Here is a 22,610-nt window from a genome sequence, read left to right as displayed (position 1 = left end):
GAGGTGCGTTGTTAACAAGCTTAATTGCTCCATCAAAATGAAGATTCAATTGTAAGAGGCTTTAAAGCAAACAAAAAAATTGTAAGCCTAGATACAAGACAAGTTATTAACTATGAAGAGATTGACTGAAAGTCTTATTAGGTCAATCAATGTAGAATTATTGGTTTGTGCAAGTACTATTTCCAATATATTTCGAATTTTCATTTTTCAATTTGTCCACAGATTTAAGAGGATTAAAAATATTTCATATAGTAGAGCAACATGTGTTTTTGGCTGCAACACAAAAGAAGTACTGAAATATGAAAATTGATAACCATAAAGCTGGTCATTGAATTTGGAGCTTTTGCAGCACAGCCAAAAAAAATCCCTCTAAAAAATATAAGAGAAAATCTAGATATAGATAATCCATAATAACTCAATGCTGTGAAAAAAACTACTTTGTAATAAAAGTAAGACGGTGAAATGTATGAGAATAATCAAACTGGATTTTGCTCAAAGCAAAACAAATTAGCCATAAATATTCAACAAGGAAAAGTGAACACTGCTTATTAGTTTATTTTTTCCAAGGAATCACCAGCTTTGTAATTCATAAACAGAAGCACAGAGGAGCTGGCTAAGTTGATGGATACATTGTGTCAATGTAACTGGAAAAAAGAAGATGCAGGAAAAAATCTATTCTTGAATTTATCATTCAGAGAAACAACTCTCTCCCATTTCCCATGAAAAGGGGGAAAAAATCTTTACAAGTCTAAAAAAGAAGCCTATTCTACAAAATTTTACCACTAATCTGTGTCAGTCCCCTGCTGGGTAAGATTTATAGCCCATTCAAGCTAGAAGTAACATGTAGGAAGGTGACTTCTGTGCAAGGAATTGTGAGACCACCCATTGGATGATCATATCCAAACTCTTCCTCAGCTTGACTCAGCAATTCTTGAAATGAAGATTGGTTCAAGTATGACATGGGGATCACAAACCGCTTCATTCTCTTTCCTACATACACTGCAAGATAGCCTTTGGCACATTTACAACTTTTGAAGATGCTTGGCTACCAGTAAATGAAGCCATTCTAATTGCAGGTAAACGGAAACCCATTTCAAATCTTTCAATGGACAAGCTAAAGTTCTCAAATTTAAGTGGAGTGTATCTAAGTTTTACTCTGAGAATGCGAATGAGTTGAGTTGAATATGAGAGACAATATATTTATAGTTTTTAGAGTTTCCTGAAATCCATGATTCAGAAAAGTAACGGTAAAAAGATGGGGTCCATGAGATGAAAGCTCACATGGTGTTGTCTCATGCATCTATCGAGGATCAATAAGTTCAGTAAGTGTGAAAACCCACCTTCTGAACCAAAGGCTAATAAAGCACCAACGTGAAATAAAATGAGATATGCTCTGGTCAAATTTATTGCATGTTCAATGGCTACTCATTTTGGGACATGCATTAGACATGTCTACGCGTTTTCTTCATATTGATAATGCAAGTCAATGCTATATTGCTTATAAAAAAACTGTCTTGTTAATGAATTCTAAGGTTGTTGATAGCTATAGATCACAAAGATAGGGGGCCAACATGCAGTAGTCCAGCATGAAGCATTTGAATTTGTCCAATGTGAACCATTTGTAATACTCTTTTGATATATTATTATTTTAGTAAATAAGTTCAGGTCTTCATCGTACTATTTTTAAAAGGGTTTAACATATTTTTTTTATATAAATATGATGAATTTTTGTTTTAATTCTTTAAAAAAAATGGTTGACTTGATACTTACAAAACAGAATAATTAACTAGTAGAACTCTAATTTATGAAACTAGCTTTGAGTTTCTTCTTAGGTCGTATTTAAGCAATAAATTAAAGGGGGGATATGAAAGATTGTATTTACTGTTTCATAAAGATTCTTTTTTCCTTCAGAGGTGACCCAATGTTTTTCCCTAACTCTGCTTACTGCTATTTTGAGGTCCATAACAATTATGACAGTCAACTAATGTTTATGCTGTAAATAATATTTCAGGGTTCATATAAGTAGAGAAGAGAGAAATTGATAAACAGACATGAGTCGTAAAGAAGGAAATAATAGAGCCGTTGATGAGAAATCAATTGCTGCTAATCAATCATTCAATTTATGTGGATTAGGATTCTTCTTGATTCCCTCTATCAATGCTGTGAGCAACTGTAAATTGCTTTAGCAGAGGATGACCGGTTATCACTTGTTGCCCCAGAAACAACTAACAAGCCATGTGATGATGCTGATTGATTAGGACAATGCAAGAAGAAATGACCCTCCGGAAATAAGGCTGAATTTAAGGTGTAGATAGAATGGGAGAATGGGTAAAACCACTGAATTAAGATATTTATTCTATGACACGGAAAAAACTAGGAATCAGATGAACCACATATTATAGAATCTAGCAAATAATGGCTAAGGCATTTTCAGGAAAGATATGTTGGTGTTCCAAGTTTTGCTCATGGACATAAGTGGTAAAATAGTGCTGCAATTATAACCATTATTAGGTCAGTTTTGGTCAGCATCTCCAAAAGAATTACTGATCTTGAATTAGAAGCTTATACATATTAACTTAGATTGGATAACAATACCTCAAATACTAGAATTGAATGAGATATAATAAAAGTTACGTTGAATAAATCTCTTTTCATTTCTTTCTCATTAACATCATTCCATTCTCTGAGGAATGCTAAAAGGAAAAAAAAAAGTGACAAATCAAAAAGAAATTGCCTCCTGTACAATTTTTTCTCATCAAATCTATCAGTGAGTATCAGTCTTCTTTAGCATGAGTTATAGGCTTATAGCACATTCAAGCGAGAAGTGATATTTAGGAACACATCCTCGTTACACGGAATTGTGAGACCACCTGTTGGATGAGAATATCCAAATTCTTCTTCTGATTGAATCAGTAAATCTTGAAAAGTAGGTTGGTTCAAGTATGATATAGGAATCACGAACCGCCTCATATTATCTCCAACATAGACTACAAGATAGCCTTTTGGGACTTCAACACACTTGGATGCTCTTCTAATACCAGGTAAACGAAAACCCATTGTGTTGTTTTAATTGGCACCGGGATGTAAAGAATGATGACAGAGAACTCGTAGACAAAAGTAACACGTAAATTTTGATTGTTCAGAGAGAAATTGAGTTGTGTTCCTTTTGAACGAAGTGGTGAGTATATATAGATGAACTCAGGCTTAAATTGTGGATACTAGTATTTTCTGTAGAACTTAGCAGTGGCGTGTGATCTGTTCAACTAGGATACAAGCAGACAGGGTTCACAAGAGATCACATGATATTGTCTTAGAGGCCTTAACTAAGGATAATTATTGCTTGTAAGAGAAACTCAATGTGTCCTACATTCTGGAAGATGAGTGTACATGATGACCACTTGAAAATGAAAGAAAAACAGAATAGATGTGGAGGAGTGTATGTGATGGGGTTATTTTATGGTGTTTGTCTGAGGAGATATTTTATGAGGGTTATTTTTATAAGATTATTACACAAGCATACTCTACAATAATGAGATATTGTCCGCTTTGAGCCTAAACCCTCACAGTTTTGCTTTTAGTCATCACCTAAAAGGCCTCTCAATCATTGGAGTATGTTTGTGTTATATAAGTTGTTATTTTTTATCTTATTTTATCGATGTGAGACTTGTTTGTATTCTAACAATATGAGATAAGATATTGGAGTTATGATATTAGCTAGGGTCCTTCAGGATATGAACCACTTGTTTTCTTAGAGAACAGAATGATAAGTAAATATAAATCCATACAAGTATGTTCATGGGTAAATGAGATATTTGATGAGGTCTAGTAAGAGTACAAGAGACAATGGCTCATTAGAGATCACATGGTAGTGTGTTGTCTTAAAAAGTTCGGGTTACTTCAGCCTCAAAAATGCTTGTCCCAACTCGTGAAAGATCTGCCAATATAGTTGCCACTTGAAAATGAATGAGCAAATTATTTGTACAATTGGAAGACTCACCAATGTAATGGCCTATTTCATATGTCGCAGACATGCCCAAACATATCACATTTTTTCCTCGGGTTAGCATGGAAACTGATAGCTAAATAACATGAACTACTCTATGAAACAAAACATCCAGTTGATAGCTATATATCAACTAATAGGATGGTTCTACGTTTTAACAGAAGAATATTCCTGGCATAATTTTTGGTAGACCTTATTTTTTTTCTTTTTATGATAGAAAAAAGATTATTAAAGCAGTACGAGAAGAAGACAAGATCTCCTCCTAAAAGATAAAATTTTCCAATACAAAAACAGAGCAAACAAGAAAAAGTGAAAAACATATCAGTTCATCAATCCTATAACCAATCTACTTTCATGTTCGGCAAAGAAGACCCTATAAAATAGCCGTATAGAGGGTAAGAAAGCAGGTGCTATGTGCAGCAGGAACTTGTAATTTAAAATTGTTATTCCTCTCTATCCCTAAGCACTAAGTGATTGCAAACATAACACTCCGGTTACTCCTAAAATCTTGGAAGTAACATCGATGAAATTGCTCCAAGTACTAATATCTAGCAGATGAACAATGTTATAATTAATGAATGAGAATTTATGTGTGTAAATAAATATATATATATATATATATATAACACAAACCTGGAAAAAAAATCGTAAGTGCTTTCGTTCAAATGGAAAGACCTCACCTTAGAGGGGACCTTGGATTTCCAGAGGGAATTAGCCAGAAGAATGTTGTTCCTATTTGGAGATTATGTATCTAGCAAGGACTATTCTATACGAGTTTTGGCCCTATAAAGAATGAGTTTTGGCCCTATAAGGAAGCCAGTTACTCCATCCACAAACAAAGTTGTTCTAAATTGATTATGTACGTCTGTTTATTACTACCTTCATGTAATAAAGGGAATTCAAGAAATCCATCTGTGTTACATAATCAGGCTTTTTGCCACAAGAAAAGCTTAAGAAGGTTGCGAAAATAAATAGCTATTAAACCTGTTTAGATACAAATTTAGAAACGTTTTTTAGAATTTTTTTACTGGGAAAAAACTCTTTACTTTCAATAGAAAAATTCTTAAAAACATTTCTAATCTGTATCCGAACAGACTTATTGTTGTTGAGTCCCGTGCATATATGTACCAATATATAATTTTTTGTGATTGACTTTCTTGTTTGAGTAGAGATTCAATTGATAGAGCTAAAATTTGTTTTTTCTAAAAATATTATTAACACAATAAAGGTTAAAAAGAAAGAAACTAAACTCATAATAGGAAGAAAAAAAGCGTCTGCTGCTCTTGAATTCATAGAATTCTATGTTAGAGTACAATACATCTTTCCGTTTCCTGGGAGGATCAAAATGGAAAGAAGAAAACGTATACATGGTTAGACTTTGTCATTTCTAACAATGAGTTAGTTGATTAACATTGAAACTAGCATATAATATCTGTGTTGGGCTTCTTATCGCTTGTGCAAGCGAGAAGTAACATCTAGGAAGACATCTTCTCTGCAAGGAATTGTGAGGCCACCCATTGGATGATCAAATCCATATTCTTCTTCAGCTTGATTCAGCAACTCAAGAAATGAAGGTTGGCTCAAGTATGATATGGGAACCACAAAGCGCTTCTTTTCGTTTTCGTTTTCTCCAACATACACTGCTACACAGCCCTTTGGGACTTCCACACGCCTTTGAACACCACGCAAACTGAAACCCATGATGCTTGCTTTTTTTATGTGAAAAACAAGGGAATGGTTTCAGAGGAATTGAACAGAAAGTATTCTATGCTTAGAGAATGCTTGGACTTGACTAGCTTGGTTGGGACTTCAACCATGAGTGTATATATACATAGCTAAAGAGAGGACATTGGTGTACCATTTGGTACAGAAATGATTCTTGAAGGGCTATCCAAATGGGGTCTTGTGGAGACATTGGCATAAGGAATCACATGATGCTGTCTAAAACATCTTTATCAAATATGAAATATCAATAAACAGCTCAGAATGATAGCCTCAAGAAATTCATGAAGGGGCAAGGGCCAAATGGGGTCTAGTGCGTGACATTGACATGAAGATCATCACATGATACTTTCTTAAATGTCTTTATCATAGATCAAGAGACAACCAAGACCATTTCCATTTGAAACCTAATGCGTGTCTAATATATTTTGAAATCTGACATATTTTACACTAGACATGTCTATGATATCTCAGGTGTACCCTTCAACATGTACCAGAATCATTTAGACAAGTCATAATAGAAATAAATGTTATGAAGTAATCAGCTACCATGCTTCTAAAGCTCTGGTTAATTAGTTTCTGCTGTTAATTGTTTGTAAGGTACAACATTGATTGAGTTATGGATGCTATTTATATGGTCTTGGAGACCTATTAGACCTCCAACTCCAAAACAAATTGAAACAGGAAATACTTGAACTGTGCTTGAATACTACCCTGTTATGTGTGCAAAAGGAGGGTGTTTAGTAGTTTTTATCTTTGAGAGCATTACATAAAATTGTTAATGAAAAAGGGCATAAATTTGGGAGCAAAACAAACTCTCTATATTCTCATTCTTGTTGCAAATGAAATTACACTTATTTGTAGCTGACAAAAACAACGTTTACATATTTTAAATGCCTCTCATAATTCACACCATTAATATTATTAAAACAAAATAAAACTCCTAATTTAAGTTTCATAACAAATCTCCCCCTGAAACTTAAATGCTTTTCCTATCTCTCATTCCAATCAGCTTTTTGCAATTTTCCAGCAGTGTAGTCGGCAGTGGCTTGGTAAATATATCTGCTGCTTGAACTCGGCTTCCGACATGCTCCAACTCGACTTTTCCTTGTCCGATCTGCTCCCGGATGAAATGAAATCGGACGTCAATGTGCTTGCTCCTTCCATGATTGACCGGGTTCTTTGCCAACTCGATTGCCGACTTGTTATCAACTCGGATCACAATCGCTTCATCTCGGATCACTCCCATATGCCTCAGTAAATTTGAAAGCCACACTGCATGACATACACTCCAAGATGCCGCCACGTACTCGGCCTCGCAAGTTGACAGAGTTACAATAGGCTGCTTCTTTGACAGCCAAGTAAAAGCTGTATTCCCGAGTAGAAATACATAACCCGAGGTACTCTTCCGATCATCAACATCTCCACACCAATCACTGTCCGAGTAACCCACTAATCGGTAGTCGTCCGATTTTGAATAGAAAAGACCAAGTGATAGGCTTCCTCGTACATATCTCAAAATTCTCTTCAAGGCCTTCCAGTGTGTGTAACTCGGATCCTCCATGAATCTGCTCGTTATCCCAACACTCAACATTAAGTCGGGTCTTGTGCTTGTAAGGTACCTCAGACTTCCGACTAAGCTCCGATATCTCCCAGAATCAGCTCGATCTCCTCCATCAAACTTTGAAAGTTTTGTGCCTGGTTCCATTGGAGTAGAAACCGGATTGCAATCCTCCGTTTTAAACTTCTTTAGGATTTCAAGTGCATACCTTTCTTGGGATATAAAAATCCCTTCATCCGATTGCTTCACTTCTAGGCCAAGAAAATATTTCATCAAGCCTAAGTCAGTCATCTCGAACTCCTTCTTCATTATCTCCTTGAACTCCTTAATCAGTTTAGCATTACTTCCAGTGAATATGAGGTCGTCGACATAGAGAGCAACTACCATCATATCTTTTCCTGAGTTCTTTATGTATAAGGCATGCTCGTACGGACATTGCTCATACCCGTTCTTCTTGAAATACCCATCAATCCTTTCATTCCAAGCACGAGGAGCTTGCTTCAACCCGTAGAGGGCTTTTCTCAATCTCAGCACCTTCTTTTCTTCTCCTCTCTTCATGTACCCGAGTGGTTGCTCAACATACACCTCCTCCTTTAGCACTCCATTTAGAAAGGCTGACTTCACATCCATCTGTAGAATTTTCCATTGTCTCTGAGCAGCTAACGAGATCAGAAGTCGGATTGACTCCATTCTCGTGACAGGAGCAAATACTTCATCATAGTCTACTCCTTCCTTTTGTTTATAGCCCTTCACAACAAGCCGAGCTTTATATCGCTCAACTTCTCCCTCAGCATTCATCTTCTTTTTGTACACCCATTTTACTCCAATGGGCCGAGCTCCTTCAGGAAGGTTGGTCAATTCCCAAGTTTTATTACGCTCAATCGCTTCAAACTCCTCATCCATAGCTGTTCTCCACTTCTCATCTTGGACAGCTTTCTCAAAACTCAAGTCTTCAGAGTCGGCAAGAAGACATACAGCATGGACTTCACTTGTAGTGTCGTAAATTTCCCTCAGGCTTCTCATCCTTGGTTGTTGTAGCTCGGATTCTTCATCTGAGAGCTCGGTCGTAGTTATCGTTGAAGGTACAACAATGTCCGAGCTATCCGAGCTAGTTTCTACTTCGGCCGAGTTACTCCAACACCATTGTTTTGTTTCCTCCACGTGAACATCTCGGCTCACCACCACCTTTTTGTTATCAGGATCAAATAACTTGTATGCTTTGGATTTTTCATCATATCCAATAAATATATACTTCTTGCTTCGATCTTCTAACTTTGTCCTCTGTTGTCTTGGTACTTGCCCATAGGCCAAGCTACCGAACACCCTAAGATGAGAAACACTTGGCTTCATGCCACTCCAGATCTCCTGAGGCGTCTTCTCTCCTAGTTTTGCATGTGGGCATCTATTTTGCACATAGACTGCACACTGCACTGCCTCTGCCCAAAACTTCTTCGGCATATTCTTCCCTTTCAACATAGATCGAACCATATCAAGAATAGTTCGGTTCTTCCGTTCCGCTACACCATTTTGCTGCGGAGAATATGGGGCAGTCAAGAAACGCTTAATCCCATGTTCCTCGCAGTATTTGTTGAACTCAACAGAAGTGAACTCGCCACCTCAGTCAGATCGGACTGCTTTGACAAATGTACTCATCTCTTTCTCCACCATCACTTTGAATTTCTTGAAGGTTTCAAATACTTCTAACTTTTCCTTCAAAAAATAAACCCACGTCTTTCTTGAGAAATCATCAATGAAAGAGAGGAAATACTTCTTACCACTGAATGATTCTGGAGTTATCGGCCCACACAGATCGGTATGGATCAGTCCGAGTTGCTCCTTTGCTCGGTACTTAGAACTCCTTGGGAAAGAAGTCCTCGCGTGCTTCCCGATCACACATTCTTCACAGAACTTCTTTTCAAACTCCATTTTAGGCAGTCCAATCACCATCTCCTTTTTCACCAGCTCGGTCAACCCCCTAAAGTGAAGATGATCGAACCTCCGATGCCACTTCATGGCCTCATCCTCCAAATCAAGTTGCATGCATTCATCTCGAACTATTTTCAGTTCAAGTTTGTACATGCGATTTTTCTTCATTTCTACTTGGGCAACTAGTCTCCCGAGTTTATCCTTTAGTTGTAGTTCTCGGTCTTTCATCAGAACCGAGTACCCTTTCTTCATTAACTGTCCCATGCTCAATATGTTGCTTTTGAGATCGGGTACGTAGTATACATCTCTGATCTCTCCGATTTTCCCATTTCTCTGTTGATATCGGATCGTTCCTCGGCCTTTAACAGTTACTTTTGAAGCATCTCCGAAAGAAACAGATCTGACCTCCTCCTTTGAAAGCATTTTGAACAAGTGCTCGTCACCACACATGTGATTGCTTGCGCCGGTGTCCAAGTACCAAACAGATTTATCAGTACAACTCGGTTTGATCTCGGTTTCTGGAATAGTTGTCACCAGCAACAATCCTTCATCTTCTTCCTCGGCAAGGAAGTTGGTTGGTTCCTCATTTTTCTTCTCGGACCTACAATCTTTGGAAATATGACCCAGATTTCCACAATTGTAGCATTTTATCGAGTAACACTCCTTGGCCACATGTCCATACTTCCCACAGTTATAACATTCAATAATGTTATTTGTGTTTGATCGGCCACCCCAGGTCTGACCTCGGCCTCCCCGCGCTTGACCTCGGCCACCCTGAGTTTGACCTCAGCCACGCCAGTTCTGTTGGCCGACATACTCATTACCTCGTCCTCCTCTTCCTCGACCACCTAGGCCTCTACCTCTTCCTCGTCCTCTATTATTCTGAGCATAGAGCACCTTCTCCTCCTTTATTGTCGCCTTTGCCTGGAGAGCTTGTTCAAGGGACTCCCGCTTCTCCTTCTTATTCTTTTTCCTCTGCTCATACGCCTCCAGGGACCTAGTAAGCTCTTCGACAGTGAGCGTTGACAGATCCTTGGACTCTTCAATTGCACACACTATATTCTCAAAGTCATCTGTCAATGACCTTAAGATCTTCTCCACAACTCGGCTTGAGGGAAGATTCTCTCCATTCCTGTTTAGTTTGTTCGCCACAGTCTCCACCCGAGTAATGAACTCGGATACACCTTCTGACTCCTTCATCCTCATGTTTTCCAGTTCGCCCCTAAGGGTTTGAAGCCGAACTTGCTTCACGCGTTCATCTCCCTTTTTTGCTTTCTCGAGTATGTCCCATGCTTCTTTTAAAGATTTAGCATTATAGCTATCTTCTCAAAGCCCGACTCGTCAACAGCTCGGTACAGCAAATACAGTGCTGCCTTGTCCTTTGCCCGAGCAACCTTCAATGCATTCAGTTGGGCATTTGTATACCCCTCAGTGGTCACCGGTTCCTCGTACCCATTCTCAACCACATCCCAGTTGTCTTGGGAGCCGAGAAGGGTCTTCATCTGCAGCTTCCAGTTGTCGTAATTGACATCTTTAGTCAATTTGGGTAATGGAATGCCATTAGTTAAACCTGCCATCTCTCTTGAGTGTATACGCTCCACTCACACACTTCACAAGAATTTTTTTTCTCTTCTCTCGGGCTGGGTACACCAGGTCGGCTCAGGTCGGCTCAGGTCGGATCAGGTCGGCTTACTCTCACCTCACGCACACAAGCTCTGATGCCAATTTGTTAATGAAAAAGGGCATAAATTTGGGAGCAAAACAAACTCTCTATATTCTCATTCTTGTTGCAAATGAAATTACACTTATTTGTAGCTGACAAAAACAACGTTTACATATTTTAAATGCCTCTCATAATTCACACTATTAATATTATTAAAACAAAATAAAACTCCTAATTTAAGTTTCATAACAAAAATGTGCCTTCTCTAAATTCAAAACAGGGCTCTATGTTCTACTATCCTCTTGAGGTCTATATTTTCTCACATATGGTGGTCATTACTACCACGTGAACAGTTGGACACCAGAAGCAGATGACAACTAAAACATTCCGAGTGAAATGACTATGAGGTGTATGATTTAATCTAATGCTTCTATTATAACTTGTCCAATTAACAAATTGTGTAAAAGCAATATGAAGAAGGGAAGCATTAGTATTGTATAGTGGTAGAGCCCTAGCAGTGATCGTTAATCAGTTTATGCATTTGCTAAAACATGATTGTTTGTAGTTTGCAAAAGAAATAGACATAGATAGCTCCTCGTCTACATAACATCTTGGAATAGATGGCCATGGGAAAGTGTAGAGAGAAAAAGTGCACTAGTCTTTCACAGTCAGAGAACATGTTCTAACTTCGTTGGGAAGATGGAAAAACTAATTTACAAAATTCAAGGAAGAGTATCCAATGTTAGAGTTGCTGTTACGTGACACCAACAGTAAAAGAATTTCAAATGTAAAATTTGTACTTTTGGAAAAAAAAATTGTGTTGTCCCAATTATAAAATTAGCTGCTTCTTTCGATGTCATTTTCTTTTGGGTGAATTCTCTGATGGACCACTAACACAAGTAGTGTATGGATGCACCATGACTTTTGACCATAAGATTCATCTAAACAAATAGCATATTATATACCTTAACACACAGGATCAAAATTTTCGAATTTTTTACTGAATTTTTTTTTTTAAATTATCCAACAAAAAAAAAGCACGTGTTACGATGCACTGACGGAGTTGCTATTCACTTTTGGAACGGACCGTTCTAAAATCAGAACGGGCCGTTCCACATGAAAAAATAACACATGAATATTGGATCAGAACGGGCCGTTCCAGATAAAAAAAAAACAGATGACGAATGGAACGGAACGGTCCGTTCCAAAATCAGAACGGCTCGTTCCAAATTCAAACATAAAACATGACTAATTAAACCAGAATGGGCCGTTCTGAATTCGGAACGGCCCGTTCTAACAACAAATTTGTCATACAAATTTTTTTAAGCAAAATAATATTTTTTTTTCATTCTACTAAATTACATCTAAACCCTAAACCCTAAACTCAAAAAGTCTTATATTAAGGCCCATAATACAAGACCAAATAATATAAACTCCTATACAACCAAAAATATGAGAAAGGTAATCATCCATGTAAAGTTCAAGTAAAGAGAATCTTAGGCTCACCAAACCCATTGGGCTCACTGAGCTCAGAAGCAGTCAAAAGCCTAAAGGCCCATGAAGTCCAAAACTAGGCCCAATAAACTTAAAACCCAAAAAGTCTTATACTAAGGCCCATAAGACAAGACCAAACAATATAAACTCATATACTACCAAAAATATGAGAAAGGTGGTCATCCATGTAAAGCTCAAGTAAAGAGAATCCTAGGCCCACCAAACCCATTGGGCTCACTGAGCTCAGAAGCAGTCAAAAGCCCAAACGCCCATGAAGTCCAAAATTAGGCCCAATAAGCTTAAAACCCAAAAAGTCTTATACTAAGGCCCATAATACAAGACCAAACAATATAAACTCCTATACTACCAAATATATGAGAAAGGTGGTCATCCATGTAAAACCCAAGTAAAGAGAACCTTAGGCCCACCAAACCCATTGGGCTCACTAAGCTCAGAAGCAATCAAAAGCTCAAAGGCCCATGAAGCCCAAAACTAGGCACACTAAGCTTAAAACCCAAAAAGTCTTATACTAAGGCCCATAATACAATACCAAACAATATAAACTCCTATACTACCAAATATATGAGAAAGGTGGTCATCCATGTAAAGTCCAAGTAAAAATAACCCTAGGCCCGTTCCAGTTTCAAAAATAACAAATGACGAGTTAAACCAGTAAGGTTTAGGGTTTATGGGCCTTAGTATAAGACTTTTTGGGTTTTAAGCTTATTGGGCCTAGTTTTGGGCTTCATGGGCCTTTGGGCTTTTGATTGCTTATGAGGTTAGTGAGCCCAATGGGTTTGGTGGGCCTAGGGTTCTTTTTACTTGGGCTTTACATGGATGACCCCCTTTCTTATATATTTGGTAGTATAGGATTTTATATTGTTTGGTCTTGTATTATGGGCCTTAGTATAAGACTTTTTGGGTTTTAAGCTTATTGGGCCTAGTTTTGGACTTCATGGGCCTTTGGGCTTTTGATTGCTTTTGAGCTCAGTGAGCCCAATGGGTTTGGTGGGCCTAGGATTCTCTTTACTTGGGCTTTACATGGATGACCACGATTCTCATATTTTTGGTAATATAGGAGTTTATATTGTTTGGTCTTGTATTATGGGCCTCAATATAAGACTTTTTGGGTTTTAAGCTTATTGGGCCTAGTTTTGGGCTTCATGGGCCTTTGGGCTTTTGTTTGCTTTTGAGCTTAGTGAGCCCAATGGGTTTGGTGGGCCTAGGGTTCTTTTTACTTGGGCTTTACATGGACGACCACCTTTCTTATATATTTGGTAGTATAGGAGTTTATATTGTTTGGTCTTGTATTATGGACCTCAGTATAAGACTTTTTGGGTTTTAAGCTTATTGGGCCTAGTTTTGGGCTTCATGGGCCTTTGGGCTTTTGATTGCTTTTAAGCTCAGTGAGCCCAATGGGTTTGGTGGGCCTAGGGTTCTCTTTACTTGGGCTTTACATGGATGACCACGTTTCTCATATTTTTGGTAATATAAGAGTTTATATTGTTTGGTCTTGTATTATGGGCCTCAATATATGATTTTTTGGGTTTTAAGCTTATTGGGCCTAGTTTTGGGCTTCATGGGACTTTGAGCTTTTATTTGCTTCTGAGCTTAGTGAGCCCAATGGGTTTAGTGGGTCTAGGGTTCTCTTTATTGGGCTTTACATGGATGACCACCTTTCTCATATATTTGGTAGTATAGGAGTTTATATTGTTTGGTCTTGTATTATGGACTTTAGTATAAGACTTTTTGGGTTTTAAGTTTATTGGGCCTAGTTTTGGACTTCATGGGCCTTTGGGCTTTTGACAGCTTCTGAGCTTAGTTAGCCCAATGGGTTTGGTGGGTCTAGGGTTCTCTTAACTTAGGCTTTACATGGATGACCACCTTTCTCATATTTTTGGTAGTATAGTAGTTTATATATTGTTTGGTCTTGTATTATGGGCCTTAGTATAAGACTTTTGGGTTTTAAGTTCATTGGGCCTAGTTTTGGGCTTTATGGGCCTTTGGGCTTTTGATTGCTTATGAGGTTAGTGAGCCCAATGGGTTTGGTGGGCCTAGGATTCTTTTTACTTGGGCTTTACATGGATGACCATCTTTTTCATATATTTGGTAGTATAGGAATTTATATTGTTTGGTCTTGTATTATGGGCCTCAGTATAAAACTTTTTGGGTTTTAAGTTTATTGGACCTAGTTTTGGACTTCATGGCCTTTAGGCTTTTGACTACTTCTGAGCTCAGTGAGCCCAATTGATTTGGTAGGCCTAGGATTCTCTTTACTTGGACTTTACATGGATGGCCACCTTTCTCATATTTTTGGTAGTATAGGAGTTTATATTGTTTGATCTTGTATTATGGGCCTTAGTATAAGACTTTTTGGGTTTAGGGTTTAGGGTTTAGATGTAATTTAGTAGAATGAAAAAAAAAATATTATTTTGCTTAAAAAAATTCGTTTGACAAATTTGTAGTTAGAACTGGCCGTTCCGAATTTATAACGGCCCGTTCTGGTTTAATGAGTCATGTGTTATGTTTGAGTTTGGAACGGACCGTTCTGATTTTGGAACAGGCCGTTCCGTTCCATTCGTCATGTGTTTTGTTTTTCATCTGTAACGGCCCGTTCTGATCCAATATTCATATATTATTTTTTCATGTGGAACAGCTCGTTCTGATTTCCGAACGGCCCGTTCCGAAAGTGAATAGCAGTTGTGTCAGTGCATCGTAACACGTGTTTTCTCTTTTGGGTAATTTAAAAAAAAATAATTTTAGTAAAAAAATTCGGAAATTTTGATCTTGTGTGTGAAGGTGTATAATATGCTATTACTCATTAAATGATAATCTCAACCATTCATTATTTTTATATTATATATCTATGGTGATTATTGATCACCACCTATATGCACCACTTGTTAAAGTGACCTATGAGAGACATCTCCTTTCTTTTGATCTTGTGAGGTCGTGTTTTAATATATATATATATATATATATATATATATATATATATATATATATATATATATATATATATATATATATAATTGCTTTTGTTCTACTATTTATATTTGTGAAATCTATTTAAGAAATTTTAGTAAATTTCTTGATTGAGGTAAAAAAATTGATTGAGTTTCTTATGATAAAGATAATGGATATGATATTATAAGAAAATTCGAAATATTATTAAAAAAAATAGTAGATAAATTCTATTAAACTTTTTCATTGTAGATATATGTTCAAATGTTGTTTGTAGTAAGATGACTATTTAACCAATGTTAGATGAAACCTAGTAGTTAATATACCTTTTATCAGTTTCTTGAAAATAAATATTTCACTTGCCAATGCAAGTATATATCATATATTTTGTATTTTCAAATTTAAAATTATAAATTACAAAAGGAAAATATTTAAAATTGAAAAAAAAAACAGAGACATAATTAATTTAAGCATTATTTTAATTTATTCAAATCATAATGATAGAAAAGGTAAGGTTAATTAATTAATTGCGAGGAGTATTATTAATAAATTAAAAAGATATTTTAATATCATAAAAATAATAAATTAAGAGAATAGTTAATATTTAAATAATATCATTGCATGCTTAAAATCATTTACAAGGAATGAAAATACCTGCGCGAACAAAGTTTTGTTTAAAGCTTTAAATAAGTCTAGGGCTTCTTTAAAAAAAAATCCAAGACAAGATTCAAATTTGGTTTATTTTTTATCAAAAAAATTTACCATTATTTTGGGTTACTATTATCAAATGAAGACTTTAAAACTTTTGTCTTCGTACTAATCTTAATCATCTTGATTATCATAGCTTTCGAATTTTACATATCATTTATTCGTATCAACTACCACAAAATTGAATATGGGATTGGTTGAACTGAATGTTTATATTCGTATTGAACCACTCAATCGTCAAAATTATCGAAGGGACGAGTCGAGCTTATTCTTATAACCTCTTCGCCTCTCAAGGATGTTGAAAGTATTGATTCAAATGATTCAACTCTTTTGACCACTAAAGGTGTTGAAGGGTTGCATTTATTTACACAATTCCTTCGACTACCGAAGATGTCGAAAAGATGGGTTAAGAAACTCGTTCATACAATTCCTTTGGGCTTTGGCTATTAAGGATGTCTAAGGATCCAATTGTTAGTTTCAAATTTCTAAATGACTTGTTGGATATATTTACTTTTTTCTTTTATTTCATTTTTATCTCTTTTTATTTTTACCTCTTTTTCTTTCATACTATATCATACATTATAATTATTACTGTCACTATTTTCCTTTTCTATTTTTTTTCAAAATATATCATTTATTATATATATTACTTTTCACTCTTTTTCTCTTTTTATATATTTTTCTTTCTATATCTCTCCCCTTTTCCGCCACAATCCTCCACACGGGCTGCACCATAATCACGACTCCCTAATTTAATATGTTTGATGGCTAACAGTGCCTAACTATTTAATAATTTTATAAAGACTTTGGTGATCTTGACAATAATTTTGCATTGCCCGTGGCTTAAAATACAAAAGACAGCAAGCATGTCCTGATGCAAATAAGATTTTAATATTCAGCTAACAACGTACTGTACGTATAACATTAAACAATTTGAATATAAATAAATAATTAGTCAATTAATTTTAAGAAGATATTAGTTTAATATAATTGTTAAAAATTATTACTGTTATTATTTATAAGATTATCCAACAAATTATATATGTTTAAACATCATACAATGAACAACCTGGCCTCAAAATAATACCCGAATATGGTAACTACAAAAGGCAAGCTGCAACGTACATTTAACTACCAGCATAGCTTTAACTTGCAAGAAGTAAAATTTGGTAGTGGCTATTTCGCTTCTCCAAACAGTCCATGTAATTAAACTGTATACAATGGAATACATATTATTATTATTATATATTTGTTCAAAGAGTGGAGTTAGTAGGAAAAAACACTACTCAAATGGTGAGTAGAAGCAGAAAAATGAAGGTAGGAACTAGGAATAGGGGTGTTAATTAATTTATAAGATATGTTTCAGGAAGCACGTAGTTGAGAGGTGAGAGTGATGAATGCCTCTTCTTTGCAAGGGATTGTGAGACCTCCCATTGGATGATTGTAACCAAATTCCTCCTCTGCTCGGTGTAGCAAGTCAAGAAATGAAGGATGGTTCAAATATGATATTGGAACCACAAACCTTTTCTTTTGAGCCTCTCCAACGTACACTGCTACGTGACCCTTTGGAACATTAATATTCGACTGGTTTCTACTATGTAGATGCTGGTGCCACTTGAATATCTTGTTCCCATGAAGAGCCATAAATATTGGCAGACGAATACCCATGAAGTGAACGCAATGATTGACTTTGAGAGTGAAGGGCGTGGTGTTGTGGTACTTATAGTGATATTACAAAGTGTTAACACAGAGTGGGAAGCCATACATTTCCAGAAAGGATGATCCAAGAATAGATGAGTCCAAGTACTAGTTGGAGCATGGACAATGGTGCCACAAAACTGAGGGCCCACATCATGAAATTCACAAAACGCTCACATGGCAGAACTCACTCTCTAGTGGAAACAACGTGCCGTACACTGAAAACGAAAAAGGTCACATCACACATGTGATGCCTTAGCTAGCACAAGACCCATTCATAAGGGCTCAAAAACTTAGGAACGTCAATGCAATATTTATAGTATTAATTAAATGTAGTAACTAATCACATATCCGTACCATATGCCCTGAACCTCTCTTTCTGCCTCTATCTATTATAGCTGTCTCTGTCAGTCTGTGTATATAGGATTTACCATATATATTCTCTTCAGAGATACAATCACAACAGTAGTATTTAGATATAGATAAGCCAATCCTGACTTATTTCGTTGGCTTAGATGATCATCAACGTGGTACAACAATATACATACAAACTTAAACTATCATGTTTGATTCCACCTTGGATTTTCAAAAAACGCATAAAGTACGTGAAAATATTACCAACTAGCAACAAAAGCTTAATCTTCCATTCATTAAGAACAGATAAGTTGTATTATTTAAAATGATAAGAGAATCGTCATCGAGAAGCACAATATATATGCATGCATAGTGTCAGAACAAGGGCGTGGGTCTCTCAATCATGGCGGTATGTGATTGACTGCAAATGAGTTTAATCATTGTGTGAATACCATGCCAGAACTAGAAGTAAGTAGCTTCAATTAGATTTTTAGCTTTGAATCATATGTCACAGTTCCAATTTGGTACTCTGCATAGTTATTTTACTTGCCCACTGTTTTTCATAGAGAACGCCCTTTCTTGACGTTAGTGGCTTGATAAATGTTAAGCAATATCACAAAATTCGTCAATCATTAATGGGTGGATTCATTAAATCAGTTTTTATTGCATGAATTTTTGACAATATTTGTTTTGGTTTTTGATGAACAATATATAATCCTTTATGATCCTTCGATTATGGCTGGCTGTAGACGGTAGTAAAAAAAAAGTTGGATTTTTTTACAACAGTAAAAAAAAAGGTTATTTAAATTTTAATGACAGAAATATATTTTGGTCTCTTAAATTTAGAAAAAAATTATTTTTATTTTTTAAATTTAAAATTATTATTTTTAGTTCTTATGATTTTTAAATTTTTTTTTAATAATATATGTAAAAATGACTGGTTGAGACAATTATACGATATCAACTAGATTTAATATAATATTTTCACAAATAAAAAAATTAATAGATAAATTTTATGTAACAATATTTATAAAAAAAATTAATAAAATTTGAATACAAAAATTAAAATAAAATATTTTATGCAACAATATTGTAGGACGAACATTTCAGGACGGGTGTTTTAGACATTTTATGTAAACTCAGAATACAAATTAAAATATCCACACATTCTATAACGAATTGACACGCAAATAGAAAATTCACATTTTATGTCGAGTAGTTAACATACATCATAATAATAAGTACAAAATATAAGAATTTAATATATTAACACCCACGTAGTATAGTCATACTTATTATATATAGAATATAAACATTTTGTGTGACAAAAATAAATAAATTTATGTTAAATTTAAATAACTAAAAATATATTTAAATTTATTATATTATTTTATTTTTAAATTATCAATAAATTAATCATAAAGTCAAATAATATTATATATATATATATAATATTACTTTATCTTTATGTTACATTTTTTTTATTAGGGATATATTCTTGTCATTTAATGTACATACTTTTTTTCTTTTTCATTTTTTATGCAATCAGAGCACAGGACAAAAATTTTGATTCCTCTTTTTAATTTTTACTAAACCACTTTAATAATCCTCTTATTTTTCATTCTTTTCTTTTTTTTTCCCTTTTTTCCCTTATTTTATTTTTCACTTTCTTTTCCTAAACAAAATATTTTATTATATATTTTATTTAGGTCCTAATATTAATTAATAAACAATAAATAAAGAGGTTTTATATCTTAGACATTAAAGTTCTTAAGTATATCCATCAATTACTCTTTTTTTTCATTGATGCAATGAATTTTTTTGTAAGATTTTTTTTATCTTGAAACATGATTCACGTAGTATTCAAAATTGACAATTATTTTATTAACGTCCTAATTTATTTATTTTTTTGTCATTTTTGTTTATTCCGATTTTATTTCCTTTCCAGTTTTAGTTGATGTACTTTCTATTTCTTTCCTTCTTGAGTTTTAATAAACAGTATTTTTTAAGGGATCTTAACCTCCTACTTTTTACCTAAATATAAATGGCTTCATCTCTTTATATGCAAATTGAGAACTTATTTTTTTATGAAATGTAAAAATATGTTCATTAATAAAAAAAAGTTATAAATATATCCTAACTATCAAAATTGATTAAACTAAAAGTATTTTTAATATTAAAAAAATATGAAGTAAAAACATAAACATATTTTTCAAATTTTAAAAATTTGAAAATGTTTTTTAGAAAATAAAAATAAAAAATATTTATCCAAACCAATTGGAACCTATTTCGTTCTCTTTCTTCTCTTAATTAATATTCAACTAGTTTTTTTTTTTTATCTAAACAAAGTGAGTTCCGTACTAAAACAAAATTGTACAATAACTCATACGCTCTGTTAAATTAATAAAACTTTATTATATTAATATACAAATAACAATTTTTTTCCATGTCATTTAAGGTGTTTGTTTTTGACAAAACTCAAAATGCAAAATTGCAAAAAGGTCATGAATCATGATGCCAAATATATAAACGCGGGGTGGGATTTTGTCCACATGCTTCATCAAAGTTTAACATATATATACATTTAAAATAATGACAGCATAGTCGATTTCATCGATACCTTTATTTAGAATTTACATTTATAAATAGTTTTGGCCTTTACTTATAAATTCTCGTATACAATTTCCCATGAAAAATGTTTGCGTAATGCTTTGTTACTTTGTTTAATATTTAGTCAATGTTTTACAATATTATCTACTACATTAGCTTCTCTTTTTTTTTCTCCACGGATAATTTTTTTCTAGAGACAAATAATGTTTGAAATATTTCCGTATAATAAATATAAATTTTGTGAGACCCCATTCCTTCCGCAAGCCCCTTCCACCCTTATTCTCTTTTCTTTGACTTCCCACTTGCTCTCCTTACCTTCTTCTCCTTTTCTTGATATCTCAAGGTAGCTGTGCTGAGTGAGCTTGGATTTTGCTAGCTGATTTTTGGAGTTCTCTCTTGTTCTTCCGTGTTCGTTCAAGCTCTCTTTCGTCTTTCTCTTCCGTTCGTCCCGTCCCGGAGCTCGGATTTCTTCACCGAGGTAAGGGAAGGTAGTCCTTTGCTTTGTTTGGCCGAAAACGAGTTCTAAGAACTCTTTGATGGTAGGGTGTTTGTTGCATTTGAGCTGAGAACGGTTGACATTGCTGATTTGGGGGCCTTTCGGGTTTTTGGGGTTTTTGAGAATTTTGGGGAAATCCTTGAATCGTGATTGCATGTGAGAAATGAAGTGTTTTTATTGATCTTTGGTGAATATGGGAACTTTTGGCTGGATTGCATGCTAGTTTTATGTTGTGTTTTGCAGGATTTTGGGCAAATTTCGAACTTGGGGATGGTTGCTGTTGAATTCGCGCTGGGCGCTGTTCTTCGCGCCGGGCGCGTGACCACCAGGGGACTCCATTTAGGCGAGCCCGCCGGGCGCAATGCTGTGTGCGCTGGGCGAGCTTGCAAATGGGAGTCTCTGGTTGGCCCGCGTCGGGCGTGACTTGGGCTGCGCCGGGCGCGATATCACTGGTGACAGGTTTTGGGTACTATGGAGCCGCGCTAGGCGCGGGGTTGGACCCGCTGGGCGCGGAGGCTCTTTGGGAGTCTCTGCCAAGAGGGCGCTAGGCGCAATACGAATTGCGCCGGGCGCGAGACCTTAGTAGGTCTCTACCTTCCCCACGCTGGGCGCGGGTTAGGCCGCTGAGCGCACGAGACTCCTTGAGTCTCTGCCAGGCAGGCGCTGGGCGCAATTTGGAATTGCGCCAGGCGTGTGAGAGCCTTGGATGCTCTCGGGTTGAGTCTCGCCGGGCGCGAGCACTCTTGCGCTGGGCGTGATGGCCCCTGGTGCTCTCGGGTCGGGTCGCACTGGGCGCGACCTCGAGCACGCCAGGCGCGGAGGGGATATTGAAACATATGCTGTTGGCTGTTGAATTGTGCTGAACTTGTTAATCCATGTTGTTATGTGCTGAGCTAAGTTGTATTTGATGAATATGCTGTGATGACTAAGTGATAAAGCCGAGATAATAATATTTAGCCGTATTAGAGGTGTATGGTTGAGCCGAAATTGATGAATATGATGTGATGACTAGCTAAAATTGTTGTTTGAAGATGTTGAGTTGTGTTAGGTGTATATTGCTGTAAGATGCTTAGATGTGCTGTAAGACGATAGGCTGTGCTATTAAGCTGAGTTGTGCTAAATGTTGTTTATGCTGATAAACGCTGCCAATGTCGTGTGATAAAAAGTTGTGTTATGCTGTATGTTGTTAATAATGTAACGCTGAGTTATGTTGTGTGATGCTAATGCTGAACCTTGTTATTTGAGTCGAGCTGAATCATATGCTGATAGTTGTTGAATTATGCTGAAATTGCGGAGCTGAGATGTAATTGATAAATATGTTGTGCTGACTAGATGTAAATGCTGAAAAATAATGTTAAGCTGTAATAGATGTATATCGCTATGCTGAGCTGGGCTGTTATTGATGAATTTA

The 22,610-nt window shown here is 35.7% G+C and overlaps 2 protein-coding genes and 1 pseudogene across 2 annotated transcripts; all 3 read right to left on the bottom strand.

The window, feature by feature from the left end:
- Positions 1–814: 814 nt before the first annotated feature.
- LOC145956998 (auxin-induced protein 10A5 pseudogene) lies at positions 815–3,057 on the bottom strand (annotated as a pseudogene).
- Positions 3,058–5,261: 2,204 nt separating this feature from the next.
- LOC109801827 (auxin-induced protein 15A) lies at positions 5,262–5,933 on the bottom strand. The gene has a single exon (XM_020362957.3). It carries the CDS (start codon positions 5,702–5,704, stop codon positions 5,450–5,452), a length of 255 nt encoding a protein of 84 aa, XP_020218546.1. The 5' UTR covers positions 5,705–5,933; the 3' UTR covers positions 5,262–5,449.
- Positions 5,934–17,122: 11,189 nt separating this feature from the next.
- On the bottom strand, positions 17,123–17,870 carry LOC109803031 (auxin-responsive protein SAUR21). The gene has a single exon (XM_029272199.2). The coding sequence runs from the start codon at positions 17,707–17,709 to the stop codon at positions 17,404–17,406; it is 306 nt and encodes a 101-aa protein (XP_029128032.1). The 5' UTR covers positions 17,710–17,870; the 3' UTR covers positions 17,123–17,403.
- Between the last annotated feature and the right edge of the window lie 4,740 nt (positions 17,871–22,610).

This window comes from Cajanus cajan, chromosome 4 (assembly GCF_000230855.2).
Source record: "Cajanus cajan strain Asha chromosome 4, NIPB_CcT2T_4, whole genome shotgun sequence".
NCBI lineage: Eukaryota > Viridiplantae > Streptophyta > Magnoliopsida > Fabales > Fabaceae > Cajanus > Cajanus cajan.
Note: the sequence above shows the minus strand (reverse complement) of the source record. Positions and strands in the feature narration are given on the sequence as shown.

What these genes read in the sequence shown, in the direction of transcription:
- LOC109801827 (XM_020362957.3), bottom strand. Translation starts at nt 5,704, where the DNA reads ATGGGTTTCAGTTTGCGTGGTGTTCAAAGGCGTGTGGAAGTCCCAAAG.
- LOC109803031 (XM_029272199.2), bottom strand. Translation starts at nt 17,709, where the DNA reads ATGGGTATTCGTCTGCCAATATTTATGGCTCTTCATGGGAACAAGATA.